We start from the raw sequence: 19,964 nt of genomic DNA, 5'->3' as shown, positions 1-19,964 counted from the left end.
TGGGGAGAAGGGGGAGAGGCCCGTTAGTGCGGCCCGGCCCCGGCCCCGCCGCCCGCGCCCCCGGCCCGCCGCCCGCCCTACCCGCCGGGGCCGCCGCCATGGCCGCGCTCCTCCGCTCCGCAGCGCCGGCAGACTGGCGGCGGGGCCGGGCCGGGCCGGGCCGAGCGGGCCGCGCCGCGCCGCCCACCCGCGCCCGCCGGGGTGGGGCCGCCGCCGCCGCCGCCAATCCGCGCTCGGCGACGGGCGACGGGCACCGCGGCAACGGGCGGCCCTCGGGGGGCGACCCCGGCCCGGCCCCGCGGCAGGCGGACCCCAGCCCGGCCCCGGCCCTCAAGGGCGGCCTCCGCCCGGCCCCGGCCCCTCGGTGAGGGGACCCCGACCAGGCCCGGCCCCTCGGTGCGGCCCGCAACCGGGCTCACCGCCGCCAGGCACCCCCCAACTGGGGGCACCCCCCAGCCCGGGGCCGAGGTGCCCCGAGGTGCCCGGGGCCGGGGACCCGCGGGGCTGGGTGACACGGGGACGGGGCGCAGGCCGCAGCCGGGGGGAGACCTCGGTGCGTCCCCTCGCGCGGGGTGCTGTGGGGTGGGCGCAGCCGGCGGTGCCTGGCCCTGCACGGGGGTTTGGGAGCTCTGGCAGCTGCAGGGAGGTGCAAAGCGACCACGGCCTGGCAGCCATGCGCCATCCCGCACGCTCCTCTGGGCCCTTCCGCACTGGGAAGGCGATAAGGAGACCCGAGATGGCTCCTATCAAAATCACAGCCCCTTCAGAGAAAGCCCTGCCTAGCAGCTCCCGTTAACGTATCTTCTGTTTTGCTCTTCCCTTGTTTGCTGTTCCAGGACATTTCCATAGAAACAGGATCCCGGCTCCTTCGCAGTCCAGTTTCCAATAACTACCAACCGCATTAGCGCGAGGGCAGCGGCACCCGGCCACGCTGCACGCCGGCACGCAGCCGCCGGCCACCGATGCAGCCCTGGCTGGCCCTCGCTGCCCTCGCTGCCATCGCTTGGGACGGGACTCAGTCCCCGCACAGGGAGCAGGGAAGGTCCCAGCCTGTTACACATTCCCACCTCCGCCAGCGCCCCGGTGACCCGCCAGCCCCGCAGCCCCGGGCACTGCTCCTCCGCCGCACCGGGAGCTGGGCTGTGTCCTCTGCACCGGAGCAGCTGCCTTTCGCTCTGTGCCGGTGCTCGGTCGCCCTGAAGATGGCAGGAACCATCTGTCCCGATGCCTCCCCTCTGCTGCCCGGGCTGGGCATTCATCTGCCGGGAGAACAGGAGGGAGCTTTGGATTCGGGATTAATCAGAATTCGGTCCCTTCTGTACTTTACCGCTGGCACAGGGGCCAGGAAGGTACCTGCGCCATATCCGTTTTAGAGAAAACCTATTTCCTTGTATGTTATTTGCTTTTCACTGTTTATTTGCTTGCTAAATACCCTGTTAACAGAGGTGGTGGCAGCGCAAATGTTACTGAACCGCAGCAACAAGGCCGGCTTGCCTGGGGGTATGTGATTGCTGATCCAGATGGATCCCAGAAAGATTCCGGGGTCCGCGGGAATCCAGCCTGGGCAGGCAGCTCCAGGTGCAGCTGCTGGGGGTCACAACTCCCGTCTGCAGTCGCTGGGTGTTGACTCGACCCTCAGGATGCCGATCCCAGTCCGAGGAGTCGCCCCTGGCCTCAGGCTGGGTCCCCTGTGGGTGGCAGAGGACTTGGCGTGCCACATCGCGGGTCTTGTGCCTGGTTTGTATGGCTGTGGCCCCGCGCCCCACAACCGCCAGCTGCGGACCCCCGAGGCAGCGAGCCAGGCTGCCCGGTCTCACCGGGTGGCACCATTACATCTCTTCTGCCCTGCAGCCCATGTCAGCTGTCTGTCCGCGGAGAGCCCTGCGGACGGGTCCCCTTCCTCCAAAAGGAGGGAGAAGGACGGAAGGTGCTAAGAGGCAGGAGCCCGGGGCTTTTCAGGTCTGACCTGAGGCCCGCGCAGCCGGCCAGGAGCTGGGCTGCAGCTCGCCCCTGCCCGAGGCGCTCAGGCTCTGCTCACCGTCAGCCTGCACACTCGTACCGAGCTCTGCTGCTCTGCAACCCCGCCTGTCATTTATTGATGACCGTGAGTCCTACAGTCTTGAACGGGCAATTAAGACAGGCTAATAAACAATCATAATGAAGGCATCATGGCCTCATAAAACACCATGTAGGAGCGCCATCAGATATCAACAGTGCATCAAATTACTAAGGGCAGAGCCAGCCTACTCGCTCCCCTGACCCCGAGCTGTCGCAGGGACAGCGTGGAGCCACGGCTCTGCACACATGCAGATGCTGAAACAGAAAAGGTGCCAGGTTCCCAGGGAGCCAGGGCGCAGCACGGACATGTCACGCACAGCACCTTGCACAGCTCTGGTCTCTGGAAAGCTGCTCCAGCCCTGCCTGACTTAAACCAACAGCATCTGCCAGCCGGGAGAGCCCGGGCTGCCTGAGAAGCTTTGAACTTTGCCTCGGACAGGCAGGCGAGTTTCTCCTGCCTGTTTCTCACTTTTGCTATTGCGAACATGCTGTTGGAGGCATTGACCTGCCTCTTGACTTGCAGAAGAATGGGGACAACAGGAATTGTTCAGTTTAGTACCTGAATCAGGAAAATGAGTCTGTCCAAGCTGAGCCAAAACAACTCTTTTAGGACCTTTCCCAACAAACGAACTAACCCCACTTATTTTAAGGGCCGAGATGAGCCCAAGCAACTTTTACAGCGCCCAGAACAGGGGTGATGCCGAGGGGACCCACGCTCCCCCGGGGCTCTGCCGAGCTGGGGGGAGCGATGACCACCTGGTGAGCTTGACTGAAACGCACCGCGCTGGCAGAGGGAAGCCCAGAGGAGCAAGAAGATCATTGTGATTCCCGTTAATGAACCGTGCTGGTTTTGTACAATCTTCAGTCCTGTCAATCTCTCTGCAATACTCCAGGCTAACCAACACGGGGCGGGCAGCGTCCACACGCCGAACGAACCGGGAGAGGTTCAGGTGGTCGGTGGTGCCAGCACTTCTGTGGGACCATGTACCAAGTAAGGCAACGCTTAGGCCATTTCAGAGGGACAAAAAGTGATTTTCCTGGCTTCTTTCTCCCCAGGAACACCAGTGCTATACAGGGGGGTGGGAGCTCTTACTAATTTATTGCCTTCCTTTGGGGAGGAATTCACTGCAACAAGCACAGGGACAAGCTCTCCATAAGCGTTGCTGATTCTTTTTCCTTGGAAAATTCTGCTTCTCCCTGGATTAAAGATGGGTGGAAGATGACTGGCCTCTGTTTCTGAAGTCTGGAGAGCTTAAATGAGAGCAGTTGATCTATACTTAATGTGATTAAGTTACATCTCTGAGTATCACGCTAATTAAATTAAACTTCCCACTGCTGCCTCTGCGGCTTAAACAGGATAGTTGTTTTAAGACCACAATTCACTTTTCTGCATTTCATTGCATGGATGAGCAGGTAGGATAAAAGCAATCTGCTAATTAAATAATCATACTGTTTAGAAACAACTTCTAAGTCGGTGGAAATTCAAATTTAAATCTGATTTGAGCTAGATTTAAACTCTACATTTTAAATCTAAACTGATTTGTAATTTGTGCTTTGAGTAAAGAAAATTACAGGAAAAAGCAAAATTAAACTGACGAAGGGAGCACACAGAGTACGTCTGACCACGACCCTGCAGGAATTTAGACAACGTGACGGCTGATGCGCAGGGGACCAGCCGGCTTTCAGAGCATGAGCTGCAGCAAATAAAAGGCAGAGCCGCCTGTCGTAGCTGCCTGCCGGCTGCCCCTTCCCCACCACGGGCCAAAGTGAACGCTCGGATCCAGCACCTCTGACTTCAGCTGTGTATTATTTCAAATGCTACGAAGTCTCCGTAGCCTTCTCTCCGAAATGCTTCTAATTGAATGTCAGATGATGGACAAAAATATTTGGCTACAATTGGCAAAATAGCAGTATTTTACCCAGAAAACTCCCCCATCTGGTGTGTCACTGACGAGCACACTGTGTGGTACAGCTGACGGGCCAGGCTGGAGCAACACACGCAGCCCCTTACACAGGGGCTGGAAAACTGTGACCAGAATAAACAAAACTCTGGGGAAAACTCGTCTCTCCAGCAAGTCACAGAGGCAGGATCCTGCTGGGAGCTTGGCGCTCACAGGGCCCCAAAGCACCGGGGCTGAGTCTGGGGAGCACAACTCCTCACAAGGAAAACCATCTCCCAAAGACACCTCTCCCTCTGCCCTCCTCCTGTCTCCAGCAGCCCTGAGAACCTGCAATGGTTTTTCCGGCTTGCAGCTTCTAAAAAAAAATTGAGATTTCAAAGCTCTCTCCTCATTGACTTGACAGCAGCAGCCTTGACCCGTTGCCGGAGAAGAGGCAGCCGCATTAGCAGGTCGGTGCAGAGAGGCAGCGAGCAGCGGCACGGGTGGGCGATCGGGCGCCCAAGGAGAAGGTGGGAGCTGGGGCAGCGGGACGGGAGCACTGGGTGCATTCGTGGCTCATTGACCAGCAAGGACCCGGGGGGATCTGTCAGGGATGGAGGCTGCTGGAATGGCAGCATCGGCATCGAACCGACGGCGCGGCACATCGGCTCGGCTGGAGCGGAGCAGCGTCAGTGTGTTGGGAAACTGATGCTGGTCTGTGCCTCGGCGTAGGGAGCTTTTAGACGGCAACATGCAGGCTGCACATCCCTGTGTTGCAAAGCCACCACGAGGCTCTGGCTTGGAGCTGTTGTGGGAATAGCTGTAGCCATGCCTGGCTAGTGCTGTTCCTGCATGCTCAGCTCTGCCCAAGGTGCAAGTACAAAGCCCACCTCGGGCCTCTCATCATGTACAATTTAAAAGATCAATGTGGAGAAAACAAGAGGCTCTTCAGGAGAGCAAGTAGCTTAGTTTTAAAAAGATGCCAGTGTTTGAACAGCTGCTGCTTCACACTTGGAAAGTGGCCTCAGCCCCGCACCCCGCGCTGAGGGATGCTGCGGGGGGACCTGCTCCCCGCAGACCGCCGCAGACCGCCGCAGACCGCCTCTCACACCCCCCCGCCGCACGGCCAGCTCCTCCCGTCGGGGCCAGAGTGACTCTGAGCCCACCCGCTGAGCCTTCCTGAGCAGTGAGCGGGACCTGGGTGCAGGAGGGTCTCCACGCTTGGCACAACTGAGCCATTGCGTGTGAACTACCCGGAGAAAAGAAGGGCCAGCTACAGCAAAAGAGCTATTATTTTTTTACAGTTGCTATGGCACCAGCTGTCTCTGTTCTGCCATTTATGCCCTTAAAATGGTCCTCAGTCAGGGGGGATTAAACCTTGCTTCCCCCAGCATGCTCCCCCAACAGATTTTGCCGGCAGCGGGGATTTCTCACCTTCATCCCTAAGCAAGGGAAGACTCAAAGCCCCCGGTGGCCGCAGCCCCTCTGCCAGCCCCCGGCAGCACCAGCCGCTGAGTACAGCCTTGCCTTTAATTTCCAAGGACTGCAACTGAAATTCACGGCTTTGCAAAGTCCCAGGAGTGACACAAATCCCACATAAACCCACAGGAGATTAATTGTCCCTCACCTGTGTGCCGGGCCTTGGCTCAGGGGAGAGCCACACGGGCAAAGCCACAGAGCCACGTGCACACAGGCTGACGGAGCGGGGGCTCTGCCTGGCCACAGCGGGGCCCCCCCAACCTCCGCTCGCTCCCCACCCAGCGCAGGGACCAGCGCGTGGGATCACCCCAACACCCTCCAACGAAACCCCTTCTCTCGGAGAAAAGCACGTGCAGAGAGCTATTACCAGTCACTCCTCAAAAACGCGCAAGGAGAAAATTGTTGCATTTTCTTTAAGAAGAACAGTAATTTCTCATTCCACAAGCAGAGAGGGAGAAGCCGTGCGGAGCGCAGCCCGCCCTGCGTGGGGACCGACAGCAGGCGGGTGGCAGGAGCGGATCCAGCACCCATCACTGCCCGCTGGGACGGGGCAGCTCGGAGTGGGCACCCCAGTTCGGCCATCGACTGCTGGGGTCCCCACTCCGGGTCAGGGAACACCTGGGGGCACACGGTGAGGTGTTGCGGAAGCCAAATGCAGAGGGCAAGGAGGGGTAGCTGGTTAAGAAAAAAAAAATCCCGTTCCGAGGGCTCTTGCGCTCACGTTGTGCAGGCGAGGAGCCTGCCCCAGCGTGACTGTGCCACCGCAGCCTGGACTAAACCGCCCAAGGCACAGCCTGTCCTGCCCTCCTCGCCGCAGCCACCCAGAGCACCGGGACGGCTGCCCAGGGACCAGCATCAGTCCCCTGAGCTGCTTCAGTCCAACGGCCCTGGCAGCCAGCGCCAGACACACCAAAAAAAAAAAAAAAGTGTTTTTAGCTGGACGTTTCTAATGGGTCTCCATGCGTGTGCCTGAAGGATTAACAGTGTCCAGAGGTTTCCAGTGCTGGGCAGACACCGGGTGGCTGGCGTCACGTTGTCACAGCAACCCGCTAACCCTAAGAACTGCAGTTCCCGGTTTGATCTCTTCTGTAGTTTCTTTTAATTACAGACGAGGGTGCCTGGAAAAGCCGGTGCTGGAGCACCCTGGGGCTCTGGGAGCACCTGGTGGCCCGGGGCGAGGGCTCGCTTGGCACCAGCCCCTGTGTCGCAGCCAGGGGTGAGATGCAGGGACCTGCCCGGGCTGTAAGCCTCCACAGACACATTTCATTTGCAATAAAATTTGCTGTTAAACTGTCAAACTGAAGAGAGCAATGGCTTTTGGTACACTGCCATCCCCTCCCTGATTGCATCTGAGCTGCAAAAGTTTCACTTTCACGTGGCATCTCGCACCCCTGGGCTACAGAAAGACCCATCAAGTCCATGAGGACAGACGGGGCGATGGGGGATGGCTCAAACCGGGCAGCTTTGCACGAGTGGTGCTGGCTCCTGTCAGCACACAGAGACGCCCCCAGCCCACGAGGGTCCAGTGGGCCCATGGCAAGCGCCAGGTGAGCTCATGCCCTGCACTTGCCTCCTGGCCGGGGGGCCGCTTCCAGGCCCCACTCGCTCCACAGAGTTTCCCCTGCAAGAATGAGCGGTCGTCTCCTTTGGTGGGTCCCGAGTCATCATTCGCAGAGCGGTAATTGCAAAATACACCAAGAAGAAAGAGAGAACTATTTATCAGGAGGAAGCAGCACCACCTCTGTGTGCAAATACAGTTCCGTTTCACCAACCCCATCCCAACCCCAAAATGCACCCGCCCGGGTGCAGACCCAGGGAGCAGAGGGGACAGAAACCTGTGCGGTGAGGCTGGTCCCCGCACCTCAGCCCTGCGCTCGGAAAACTGCTCTCCCCCCTCCTGCCTTTGATCAGAGGATGGGTTTCTCTGCCGGCTGCTCTCGGTGCTGTGGGTTTCCAGCGGGAGGTGGGGAAGCGCAGTCAGCCTGACCCTCCCCTCCTCGGATCTGTCATCAGCAACAGCAAAATCCTTCCCGTCCCCAAGTTACTCAGCCTGAATCCTGCAGGATTTGCCAGGGCGGCAGGATGGCAGAGCAGCCCTGTCTGGCGCCTGCTGCCAGCCCTCCCCGGCGGGGCACGGCCCCTCACCCAGGTCCCACGGCCGGCCTCGTGCCCCCAGGGCCCCAAACCCACCCCAGGGACAAGTGGAGGAAAAAAATGGATTTCCTCCTCTCGGTCGTCGGATTTGCTGTCGATCTGGGCAACGTCTGGAGGTTCCCTTACATCTGCTACCAAAACGGAGGGGGTAAGGACACTGCTGGGATTATTTAAGTCTTCTTTTGGAGAAAAGAAATCTGTTTTTCATCTTTCCAATGCTGAAAAACTCGCTGTTTCTTTTCTTTCTTTGTCTCTAGCTGCTCCTCTCCAGAGAGGGCGGTTTAGAGACCAACCCAACTTCTCCTGACATCTGTCTCTTTTCTGTTTTGTGTCTTTCTTCATTCAAAATCCCCTTCCATTCAGTCCTTCCCCGGTGTCATTCACTCCTTCCGCAGCATGGTTAGAGGTGCGTTAGCAGCTCTCGGATCAGAAAGAGAAAACTAGCGTGGTCCAAACTGCATAAAAGGATTAAGAATCTGCAAATTTGGGGTGGGAGGTTTGTACCCTTTATGATCTTGTGACTTTGTGAAAGCAACCCTTTCTGATGGCTCGTATTTTAAAATAATCCTCGCAAGCACCCCAGCCGCCTGCCGCAGATCCCTGGGACACGCAGCCCCGCACCGCACAGGGCTCCGGGTGTTCACTCCTATGAGCGATCAACAGAAAGTTAAGATACAAAAGCTCCATGAAGGAAAAACCCCTGAGTAAATGACATCCAAATAAATTGCTTTAAATAGAGCAGGGTAGAAAACCCCCTTGCACGGAAATTAAAAATGAGAAATGAAAATTTTGTGCTGTTTGCAAAAGCACAGTGGATTTAATTGCCAAAGTCGGCATTCGCGTAACATCCTCTACTGCTTAGGAAAATTAGAAGGAGATAATTAGTACCATACTCAAGGCTAAAAAGTGGATCCCAGGTGCCCACACTGAAGCACAGTTATTTGTGATTTACTCCTGTGGGATCGGGAGCAAACTTTAGCCACTCTTCATTGCCGTGGTTCAGGCAGACGCTTTCCTCACCCTCCCCACGCACACAGGAGGGTGAGGAGTTCAAATAGCGGCTCTTGGCAAGGACGGCCATGGTCCGCGCAGGGCCATGGTGGGCTCACCCATCAGCTGGAGCTGTTCCCAGAAGAGACACCCGTGAGGGCTCCTAACAGGAACACGGCACCTCTGGGCCAGCAGCCCTGCAGACAGGGGGGCTGCGGGAGGGTGCTGGGGATGCCGCACCGCATGCCTCCCCCAGCACAGGCAGGGCTCTCACAGAGAGGAGCCGTGGGGATTAAATTAACTAATCCCAGCAGGGCTGTTCTGACAAGTGTGGTGAGCAGCTCCAGTTCCAAAACCTCCATGGGGTACAAGTGTAGCCCTGGTACAGATGACATTGTTATGAATAATGCAGATTACAGCATTAATTATTTGTGTCTTGGGGTGACCGTGCATATTCAGTGGGACTTTCTCCAAAACTCTTCTAGACCTGAGAGGTGCTCAGTGTCCCATCCCCTGCACCCTGATGGTTTCTGTTGCTCTTTGTACCGTCCCAGCCAAACGATCCCTCCAAACGCCAGCGAGGACCAACACAGCAGCCTGGGAGGCTGGGGCACTGAGCAGGGTCCTCACATCCGTCAGCCCCTCTGAACAGCTAATTTGCAATGCATCTTACAACACACATCCAAACCCCTCGTGCATGCTGTGCCGTGACACATCCCTGTAGCGTGGGGAGGGATGGCAGTCCAGTTCTGCCTGTGCTCGCTGGCCAGCGCGGGGCCACGGTGGTCACCGCCGCTCTGCTCCTCGCCCTGCAGGAGCCTTTCTCATCCCGTACACGCTGATGGCTGTTTTCGGAGGGGTGCCCCTCTTCTACATGGAGCTGGCCCTGGGGCAGTTCCACAGGACAGGCGCCATCCCCATCTGGAAGCACATCTGCCCCATCTTTAAAGGTAAGAGACCCCCAGGCCCAGGCCACCGCCGCGCACTCGGGGCCACGCAGTGTTGGTGAGTGGGGCCACGCAGGCGGTGCAGGTCCCCGCAGCCGCGTCCTGGGGGACAGTGAGAGGGCTGGACCGGGGTGGGCTGCTGAGTCTGCCCCCCTCTTTCCCCAGGCATCGGCTTTGCCATTTGCATCATTGGCCTGTACGTCTCCTTCTACTACAACACCATCATCGCCTGGGCTCTCTACTACTTCTACTCATCCTTCTCGGGCACCCTGCCCTGGGCGAGCTGCGACAACCCCTGGAACACGCCTGACTGCACCAACTACTTCGGGAAGAGCAATGTGACCTGGACCAACTTCTCCAGGTCCCCCGCCGAAGAGTTTTATATGTAAGTCCACGTAAGCAGACAATGTGTTTGAGCTGGGGAGCATCCTTGCAGAGGCACTTGGGTCTGCTGCGCAGGGAGCAGGACCAGGGTGCCTGGGAGCAGGTATGGTATTGCCCATGACCATCACCTGGGGATGCATTTGGGGAGCTCATGGCCACCATGCCCTGTGCTCCGGGGGAGAGGTGAGTGTGGGACTGCCTGCCCAGGGCTGAGCTCGCTCCCCGGCTGCCTGCAAGGGCAGAGCCAGCAGCACCACGCTGCCCTGAGACACCCTCCCTGGCCACGGGGGTCCCTGCCTGCAGGAGGAAGGTCCTGGAGATCCAGAAGTCCGGGGGTCTGTACGATGTCGGAGGGATCCACTGGCAGCTGCTCCTCTGCCTCTTCCTCATCTTCACCATCGTCTACTTCAGCCTGTGGAAAGGGGTGAAAACCTCGGGGAAGGTAAGAAGGAGGGCCCTGGTGCCAGCCCCTACCTGCCTGCGGACGTGCAGCATGCAGCATCCCCTCCATGGCCAGGGCAGGGCGGGAGGGACCAAGCCCTGGTGGGGTCTTCCATCTCGTCTGGCTGCTTAAATGTGGGATATTGCCTCCTCCCCACACCCCTACCCCTCGGCCACCCTGGGCAGCCATGAGCGAGCCGGCCGTGCCCGACGCAGGCGGATTGGGTGCTCAGGGGAAGCTCTGCTGGTGCCAGGGGCTGACGGCTGCCTCTCTCCAGGTGGTGTGGGTGACAGCCACGCTGCCCTACGTCGTCCTCCTCATCCTGCTGGTCCGGGGGGCCACCCTGCCCGGCGCCTGGAGAGGGGTCATCTTCTACCTGCGCCCGGACTGGGGCAAGCTCCTGAGCACCACAGTGAGTGTGCGGTGGGACGCAGTGCTCCGGCTCTGGCTGCCCCCCACCCCAGGGATGGCAGCACCCAGCCCCCTCCCTGGGACACACACCCACCCCTGCTCACCTATCTGGCCCCACTGTTAGAGCCTCAGGGCGATGGGGCCCTTGTTCCTACAGAAACAAGACGCCCTGGACAGGCTCTTGGAAATGTAAATCTATAATTGAATCACCCATCTCATTGCCGCTGGGTTTTGTTTGTGCCATGTTCTCGCCCTGGCCTGACAATAGGCTTCCTGTGGGTAATTACCAGGCAGCACTTGAGAATTCTCATTAAAGGTAATCAGGGCCGTGCTGCTGGGGCTGAACCTGCCCGGGGAAGGAGTGGGCTCGGTGGTCTTGGGGTTCCCCTCGACTTTGTCCCTCTCCGGGCATGGGGGAGTGCAGATGCCATTGCTTAATTCTGCTGCTGCAGGACCCCAGGGTGGAAATGAGCTCCCTCCCTGCCACGGCAGCTCCCCTGCTCCTGGGACGCCTTTTGGGGGGGACGGGGCAGGGGAAGGAGCCACAGGCAAGAGAGGAGGTTTGGCAGCATGTACCAACAAGGACCCCATCCCTATGCCATGGGGTGGGCATGCCATGGGGTGGGCATGCCATGAGGCACCTCCCAGCCCCATCCCAGCCCCAGGGACCCCCTGCCTATTCTCCAGCCTGCCTGTTGCTTCTCCTGCCAGGTTTGGGTTGATGCTGCTGCGCAGATTTTCTTCTCCTTGGGCCCTGGATTCGGTGTCCTTCTTGCTCTCGCCAGTTACAACCATTTCCACAACAACTGCTACCGGTGAGCTCCCGCAGCCGTGGGTCCTTGCGGGCACAGGGGCTGCACCCTGCGGGCACGGGGGCTGCAGTAGAGCCGCATCCTGACAGGTCCTGCACCTGCGGCCATGGGCTGAGCATCTTTCCCTCTTTTACTGATGGTTTTGGTATGCGGGGCTGGGAGAGGGAACCGGTGGGGGTGCCGGCGACCGGGGCAGCTGAGCCAGGGTGAGAGCTGCGCTGGAGGGAGGTTTCTGCCGCAGGACACATCTCCCTGCTTTCTGCTTTCCGCTTTCCAGGGACGCACTCGTCGCCAGCGCGGTGAACTGCCTCACCAGCTTCCTCTCAGGCTTCGTCATCTTCACTGTGCTGGGCTACATGGCTGAGATGAGGGACGTGGAGGTGGAGGATGTCGCGAGAGATAAAGGTTCGCCTCCCTCCAGCGCGACTGCCCCATCCTGGCCCTGCGGTCCCCCGTGCCCCAGGGCTCTGTGTGCCTGCCACGGCCGCTCTGGCTTTGGGGCATCTTCCCCAAGCACATTCCCGCCGGCACCCAGGGCTGTGCCCCCAGAGCAGCTGGGGAACAGCAAACCAAACCAGTGTCCCCTCCTAGGGCCAAGCCTCCTTTTTATCACCTACCCTGAAGCAATCGCCAACATGGTGGGATCCACCTTCTTTGCCATCATATTCTTCCTGATGATGATAACGCTGGGGCTGGACAGCACGGTAGGCACCTCCATGGAGTGTGACAGCACAGCCGTGTGGCCTGGGGCCGTGTCCCCAGCGGGGACTGGGGATGGCCGTGTCCCATGGCTAATAGCGGGGTGACAAGGGGAGCTATGGCCTCGGGAAGGAGGGCTGCCTGCCCGAGCCCTCCAAGCACAGCCAGCATGGGGGCGGAGGGAGGGGACAGGATGGGACGGGACAGGAGGGGACGGGACGGGACGGGATGGGACGTCCCCCTTCTGCTCACAGGCAGAGAGGGCCATGGGGGGAGCAGATTTTCTCAGGGAGCAGGACTGTCCCCGCATCTCATTTCTCCACCCCACGCTGGCATTTCATTTGCAGTTTGGGGGCTTGGAGGCTGTGATCACAGCTGTGATGGACGAGTACCCCCAGGTCCTGGCCGGGCGACGGGAGCTCTTCGTCCTCGGCCTTATCACAGTCTGTTCCCTGGGCTCCCTGAGCACCCTCACCTACGTGAGTACCACCGGGCACCGCTCTGCTCCCATCCCCACCACACACCCACTCGTTTCTCCAACAATCCCTAGTGCGGGACTTTGCCAAGACTTGCTCCACATCCCTGCGGGGTCTGCAGCCGCCCTCCCCTCCCTTCTGCTATTCCAGGGGGGAGCCTACGTGGTGAAGCTGCTGGAGGAGTTCGGTGCTGGCTGCTCAATCCTGGCGGTGGTGCTACTGGAAACGATAGCTGTCTCCTGGTTTTACGGTAAGAAACTGCCTCTGCTATGAAAACATCCTGCAGGCACCTACACGGGTCTTTAACCTTATGCATCTGAGCAAATGCCGGGGGATTTGGGGGGAGAAGCACATCTGTGACTCCTGGCGAGGCTGGGACAGGGCACGCGTCCTTGTACCCACGCCCTCCGTGGGTCTCCAGGGCCATGATGGCTCTCTCCTCTGGCAGGGATACAGAGGTTCTCCCATGACGTGAAAGCCATGCTGGGCTTCACCCCAGGGATGTTCTGGAAGGTGTGCTGGGTCGCCGTCAGCCCTGCCTTGTTAGCGGTGAGTATCTATAGCCCGAATTAAAGACCAGGTTGTCAAACCCCTCTGAATGCCCCGCAGGGGAGCTGCCGGCTGCTGCTGCTGCCCGGCTCCCCGGGCGCCTGCACTGCTGATTACTCCCCTCTCGCTCGCGCGGGGTGAACAAGCTGCCAGGAGGGTGGACCGGGGTCCTGGCTGGGGCTGCAGGACATCGTGTCAGCCCTCCCCGTCGGCTCCCCACGCTACTGCTCTGGCCACAGGCAATGACAAGCTGCCCGCAGCCCCTGGGACAGTGGGTTTCACCACGAAAGGGAGCTGGAAGTGAGTTTTTCAGCCTCTTCTGCAGCTCCAGGGCAAAGCTGGGAGCTGGGAGCTGGCAGCCGGGTGCTTACGCGGGCACAAGTGCAGCCTGGTTTCATCCTCCTGGTCCGCAGTGTCCCACGCTCACGCTGGCATGGCCAGCCGTGGCTGCGTCTCTGACGGCACTGCGGCGCTGTGCACCGGGCTGAATCCGTCCCCTTTGAAATGCCAGCTCCCCCGGCACTTCAAAGGCTGCCATCTGCGAGAGGCAGAGGGGTCTAATCTCGCTGGATCTGCAGGAGAAGAGGCCTTGTGAGGATTAATTACAGCTCTAAGCGCTTTGCCCAGGTTATTAAGAGAGAAGTATTATAATCAAAGCAGACAGCAAATGATTTCATTTCAGCACGGGGACGTGCAGCCTTCGCAGGCCACCATCTCTGCGGGGTTTGTTAGACAAAGACCTCCCAGCCCACACCTAGCGAGGGCTGGCAGGCTGGGAAATGTCACTGCAACGTCCACGCTGGCCTTTCACGGTTAGGAAATCAGCGGTGGCAGCGAGACACGGACGTTGTTAACCTATGGGTTGAGCCGGCATCAGTGCCAGGGCTGGGGAGATGTCGCAGCTGATCTGCTCTCCGTGGGGAGCCAACAGGGCTGGTCTGCCGGGGATGCCCGGCTGTCACGAAAGAGCTTTCCTGGCCGCCCATGTCGTGTGCACATGGGTTTTGCGGGCTGTACAGCCCTGCTACTGCCCTGTGCCTGCTTGTGACCGGCAGCGGGGCATGCCCTGCCGCAGTCTGGCCCCATGAGCATCCTCCCCTAATGGGCTCCGCTCCATTCGTTACAGTTCATAGTCATCAGCTCCCTCCTGGACCAGCCGCCTCTGACACTCTTCGACTACCAGTACCCCGAGTGGAGCATCTCGGTGGGGTACGTCATAGGAGCATCATCCTTCATCTGCATCCCCTTCTACATGGTGTACAAGCTCGTCTGGACACCGGGGTCTCTCAAGCAGGTCAGGAGTGGGGTGGGCGATACTGCGGCCCCTGTGCGGGCTGGGGGCGGGCAGGGACCCCTGCTCGGGTCAGCGCGAGGGCAGGGTTGGGGAGCTGGGCAGCCGGTTGACATCTCCTTAGCATCTTTTTTCACATGGCAATTAAATCACGCCTGGAGAGCTGCTTGGAAAAGGCCTCAGAGGAGTGTGGCTCAATGGCCTGATCATTTTAAGTCATATTTCTGAAGCTGTGATTTTGGCTGGGCCAGGAGGCAACAGGGCTACATCAGCACGGCCCTGGAGGCAGGAGACCGTCCCCAGCTGTCACCCCTCCTCTTGGCCCATTTTTGGGATGCCTTCTGCCTGCTGTGGTCTGCTGCAGGCTGGCACAGCCCCAGCCCTGCAGCGAGAAAGATCCCGGTGGGGACAGCTTCGGCACACCAGGGCAGGCAGCCCTGCTCACAGCACCAGGCCCTGGTGCAGGAAGGACACCCATTGCCTTTTTTCTCTGCCTGCTTATACCCTCCAGCGCCTCGCCATCTGCATTCGGCCAGAGAAAACAACACGAGACCCCCAGGCAGATGCGGTGTGCATGTCGCCTGTCCTGTAGCCTGGTGGCACGTCCAGGGGACGCAGAGACTGCTTCGGCTTCCTGCTCCTGCCCCAACGAAGCAATGGGGCAGGCAGAAGAGAAGCTGCCGTCACCTTCCTCACAGTGACCTGCCCCTCGCGTCTCCCCCAGCAGCTGCAGGTGCTGGCGGCAGCTCCCCAGCTGCCGGCTCTGGTGGCATCCGAGCATCTCGGCAGAAGCGGCGCTGCCAGCACATGCCAGACGACCGGAGGCCATTCTCGCTGCGGGCAGGGAAACCTCTGATCCACAGCAGGGAGAACGGGACCTGCTGCAGGAAGCCAAGGGCCAAACTCCTCCGGTTTGGAGGTGAACCCTGACTCCCCATGAAGACGGAGGCGCAGCTGCGAGCGCCGCAGCCGAGGGATTGCTGTCCGACGGTACAAGCCATGAACACGCCTTGCTTAGAGACGCTCGCGACCTTGCTGTGCAAACCTGCTTGGCGCGAGCAGTGCATGCCTTTAGCCGTGCCGTGAGTGATGTGGAAAATAAAGCTGATAACAATTGTTAGGAGATCAGAGGAGGGAGAGGAGCCGGAGCTCACCGTGCTGTGTTCACGAAGCGCCGTGGTGCGGCTGAGAGCACAGGGCTGGGCTGGGGAGGCGGGGGGGCTGCCGCTGCCCTGACACACGAATACCTTGGTCTGTTGCAAAGAGCAAAAGTCTGGTACAGAAATTGTGTGGCCCCTCGGGTCACTCCCGGGAATATGCTGCTGCAGCCAGAACCCCGCAAGCCAGGACGGCAGGTCAGTCCCTCCTGCTACCCCGTCCCGGCTCTGCCCCCGCGATCACAGAATCAATCATAGAATCGTTTAGGTTGGAAAAGACCTTTATGATCATCAAGTCCAACTGTTAAGGGCTATTCTCACATGTATTTTATATGAAGACAAAGGATGCGGCAGCTCTGCTGAGCCAGGAGGATCGGCTGCGAGAGAAGTGGCGGATTCCAGCATTTGAAGAAGAAAAGACCTTAATATATCTCATTTTAAAAACAAATATTGGGGTCAGGGTGAAGCAGCCGCGGCGCCGGTGTGAACCAGCCACTGCCGTCTGTCGCGGCCTCCCGATAATCACATCGCTTCCAATGCAGTCTCACCATTTCTCAGCAGTTATTGGGCCCATTAAACACTTTCCAGCACCCGCGTTCACCACAGCGAAGGCAAAGCAGCAGCTCCCCGCCGCCGTCTCAGCCCTGCTCTGGTCTGCGGCCGTGATCCCTCACCGTCCCCTCCCGCAGCTCCTGCTCCCCTTCAGGATGGGGCAGAACGGAACAGGGGAGCACAGCCGAGAGCTGGGGGGGACACGGGGCTGGGGGAGCACACGGGGCTGGGGGACACGGGGCTGGGGGATGCACATGGGGCTGGGGGAGCACAGCTGAGAGCTGGGGGAGCACACGGGGCTGGGGGACACGGGGCTGGGGGATGCACATGGGGCTGGGGGAGCACAGCCGAGAGCTGGGGGAGCACACGGGGCTGGGAGGAACATGGGGCTGGGGGGGGCACAGGGGGCTGGGGGATGCACAGCTGAGAGCTGGGGGAGCACACGGGGCTGGGGGACACGGGGCTGGGGGATGCACAGGGGGTTGGGAGAGCACAGCTGAGAGCTGGGGGGGGCACAGGGGACCGGGGGGACACGGGGCCGGGGGGACACGGGGCCGGGGGAGCACACGGGTGGGGGTAACACGGGGGTGCAGGGACGCCCAGGACGGGGACCCGGGTCTCCCCCGCGGATGGAGCGGCCCGGCCCGGCCCGGCCCCGCTCCGCCGCCCCCGCGGCTCCCCGGGAGGCCGGGCCCGGCGCCGCCGGCGGGGCGGGCCCGGGGCGGGGCGGCAGGAAGAGGAAGGGCCGGGCCGGGCGCACAAAGGCCGGGGGCGGCGGCGGGGCCGGGGCCGGGCGGCGGGAGCGGCGATGGCGCTGGCGGCGGTGCGGGGCTGGGCGCTGGCGGCGCTGGCCCTGCTGGCCCCGGGCCCGGCGGAGCGCAGCCGGCCCTACGCCGTGCTGCAGAAGCAGAACCTGGGTAAGGAGCGGCCGGGTTGCGAATCCGGCAGCGCTTGGGCGCCTTGCTGCTTGGTTTTCATGTTTTTATTATTTTTTGTTTGTAAGGCTAATTTGGGGGAAATGCCTCGGGGAGGGCGTTCAAATCCTAACCTGTCGCGCTCCCTCCTCCCGCAGTGCTGCTGGGCAGCATCCTCAGCGCCCTGCTGCTCACCATCATCCTCATGGCCGTCTGCGTCTACAAGCCCGTCCGGCGGCGGTAGCGGAGCGGGGCCGCCCGGTGCCCCCGCCCGGTGCCCCCGGCCGGCCCCGGCCGTCCCGCCAGCTCCCCTGCCAGCGACGGGGTGGTGTCTGACGTCCTGTGCGCATGCAGCATCGCGTGGCTCCATCGCGACGACGCTTTCGACGACAGCATGGCCAGGTGCTGGAAATCCCACCCCAGCCCTCGGCAAACTGACTCCTCCCGGGAGCGCTTCTGCAGCAAACCCGCTTGGGTTTGAGCAGGGTCTGTAGCAAGGCACCTTCCTCCGCAAACGCAGCGTTTCAGCGAGGCTGAGCCGACACGATGCGCTCGAGAGCATCCCCGGCGTGTGCGTGCACCCGGAGCCTCGGGAGGCCGCGGGGAGCGCGACCGGCCACGGCACCCGCGCCAGTCAGTGCCTGGGGAGCCGTCCTGGCTCGGCCGAGAACGCGGCCAGAGTGCCAGCATCGCTGTCTGTTGAGCAGGCCCATGCGCTCGATTACACCACATCTCGTTTTGCTTTCTGATTCAGTTCCTTGCTCGAATGCCAAGTCTTGAGGGTTTGTAGCGCAGCCTTCAAAAATAGTCCGAAGGCAAAAGCTCAGCAGCCTGCCGCAGCCGTGGCTGCGGGGGTCCGGTGTGTCCTTACCTCTGAGCAGAAATAGCGAAGCGTGAGCAGACCCTGGTGTAGCTGTTCGGGGACAGGCTCGTCATTCCTGACGTTATTTGCTTTAAGTCTTAGCTGAACAGCCGCAAGCAGCCCTGCACCAGAACAGCCACGCTGAACCTGTTACGAACTGGGGTGCAGGCGAGGGTTTCCAGCTGAGCTGGGTGCTCGTCGCCTTGTTGGGTGGATTTGTGCTCCCGAGCAGGTTACTGGCCTACTGGAAATGGGAGCCTCCAAAAGTCCCCGGGCCAGGCAGGCGCTGGGGACTGCTGGGCTCAGGCTCTCTGGAAGTACCTTGTGTTTAAGCTCGGGACAGACCTGTTCTATGCATTTTCAGTAATACATTCAAGTGTTTACACTGAAATCACCCTTGCATATGAATGCTGCTATTATGTTTTGCACTGCTATGAGTAGTAACTGGATTTTGCTTATTATTACTTTGGTATTTAACATAGGGGTGTTTTGGCTAGTAATTTATTTAGTGTTTTAAAACTTAACTTCCAGAACAACTGTGTTGACCTGTTCTCTAAAACCTTGTGCTGCATCTGACCTGTTTTCTGTTCAGTTTGTTTTAAAGGACACTGACCACTCGCATGGCAGTGGGGGATTTTCTTTGCTGCTGCTCTATCAGTAAAGTGACAGTAGGAGGCTGGCCTAGACCAGATCTAGTTACTAATCTGAGACGTGAGTGAGGAAACAAGGTAACGCTGTTCTGTGGCTTTCCGATCCTTTTCTTTGTTTGATCACCGAGCCCTGGATCACTGATTTTTCTCAGTCCTTTGTCTGGTGCAAGACTTGCCCTGTAGCTGTGCGCTGTTGGTGGCGGGGTGGATGGCGTAGCTGGCAGCGACAGCTCCGAGCTCCCGGGAGCGGCACTTGTTTGCCTTCATTCTTCACTCCCTGCTCTGTCTCTTTGTACAAATAAAAAGCTAAGCAAACAATCCGGGACTCCTTTATTTATTCATGTATATTCTGTTTGTTATTAACTCGGCTGTAGGAAGGGATGAGGCCGTCCCATTTCCCACCGCCGATAATCTTCCAGTGCTTACCCCCTTTTCCATGGCGAGGGAACAGGGGCAGGACTGCAGTGCGATCCTAACAGCGGGGTCCTGCCCCTGTTTTCATGGATGTTTGATAGCAAGGACCTGTTAACAGTAAACTGAAAATGAAAGCTCATCCTGCAAGTGTAGTGCAGTTACCAGCAGACATCGGCTAATGCAGATAAAATAGACTACAGAATAGCAGCAGATAGAATAGCTACAAATCTATTGTGTGATGAAAGACCTGAGGAAAGCTGGTTAAAACGTACTTGCAAATTGCTACAATACCATTTTTATGAGTGTAGTCATATTGGCTTGTTTTAAAATCAATAAAAATACTCAGATAAAAACATATGTATTCACATGAAGGATGAAGACTACCTATTTTGAATCAAGTCAGCCAAAGCAGGGGAGGAAGGATTTCCATGTTATGCACATCATGAATTATTGTTGTACATTGAAACAACAGTCCAAAAGCACAAAAAACTATGTACTTGGTCTCAGGAACAGATACAAACAGCACTGACAGTGTGGAATTTAAAGAACTTTAAAAGCTAGGTATGGTTTTAGAACAGGCTACAGCTATTTGGTGTCTGTAACTGGGCTTCTGCTTTCCTACCTGAGCTTCAGGATTCTTTGGAAAGTGAAGTTGGACTCGGCTTTCATGCAGTAGTCTCAGCATTAATTAAATGTGCTATGCAACCTCTCTCTCTGACTCACAAAAAGGCACAGACAAACCCATCAAGGGAGCGACGTCCTCCCCCCACCCCAGCCTTCCCTCGCCTTCGCACTGTCCGTGTTGTGCTGCTCCCTCTTTTCAAAACGGGGAGAGTCAGAGGT

At 59.1% G+C, this 19,964-nt stretch overlaps 1 protein-coding gene across 2 annotated transcripts; it reads left to right on the top strand.

Moving 5' to 3' along the window:
* The first annotated feature begins 7,221 nt into the window (after nucleotides 1-7,221).
* LOC309596784 (sodium-dependent serotonin transporter-like) lies at nucleotides 7,222-18,951 on the top strand. 2 transcript variants are annotated; one of them, XM_082325476.1, is made up of 13 exons: nucleotides 7,222-7,719; nucleotides 9,377-9,511; nucleotides 9,674-9,893; nucleotides 10,196-10,334; nucleotides 10,612-10,746; nucleotides 11,457-11,560; nucleotides 11,835-11,962; nucleotides 12,149-12,261; nucleotides 12,604-12,735; nucleotides 12,883-12,982; nucleotides 13,181-13,281; nucleotides 14,408-14,575; nucleotides 17,354-18,951. In XM_082325476.1, exons 1-13 carry the CDS (start codon nucleotides 7,500-7,502, stop codon nucleotides 17,687-17,689), a joined length of 2,031 nt encoding a protein of 676 aa, XP_082181602.1. In that variant the 5' UTR covers nucleotides 7,222-7,499; the 3' UTR covers nucleotides 17,690-18,951. The 2 variants fall into 2 exon arrangements, with proteins under 2 accessions (XP_082181602.1, XP_082181603.1); XM_082325477.1 differs by lacking the exon at nucleotides 17,354-18,951 and adding an exon at nucleotides 15,084-15,183.
* Nucleotides 18,952-19,964: the final 1,013 nt, after the last annotated feature.

This window comes from Platalea leucorodia, assembly GCF_965183815.1.
Source record: "Platalea leucorodia genome assembly, chromosome: 12".
Classification (NCBI taxonomy): domain Eukaryota; kingdom Metazoa; phylum Chordata; class Aves; order Pelecaniformes; family Threskiornithidae; genus Platalea; species Platalea leucorodia.
This window is presented reverse-complemented; position numbering and strand designations above follow the sequence as displayed.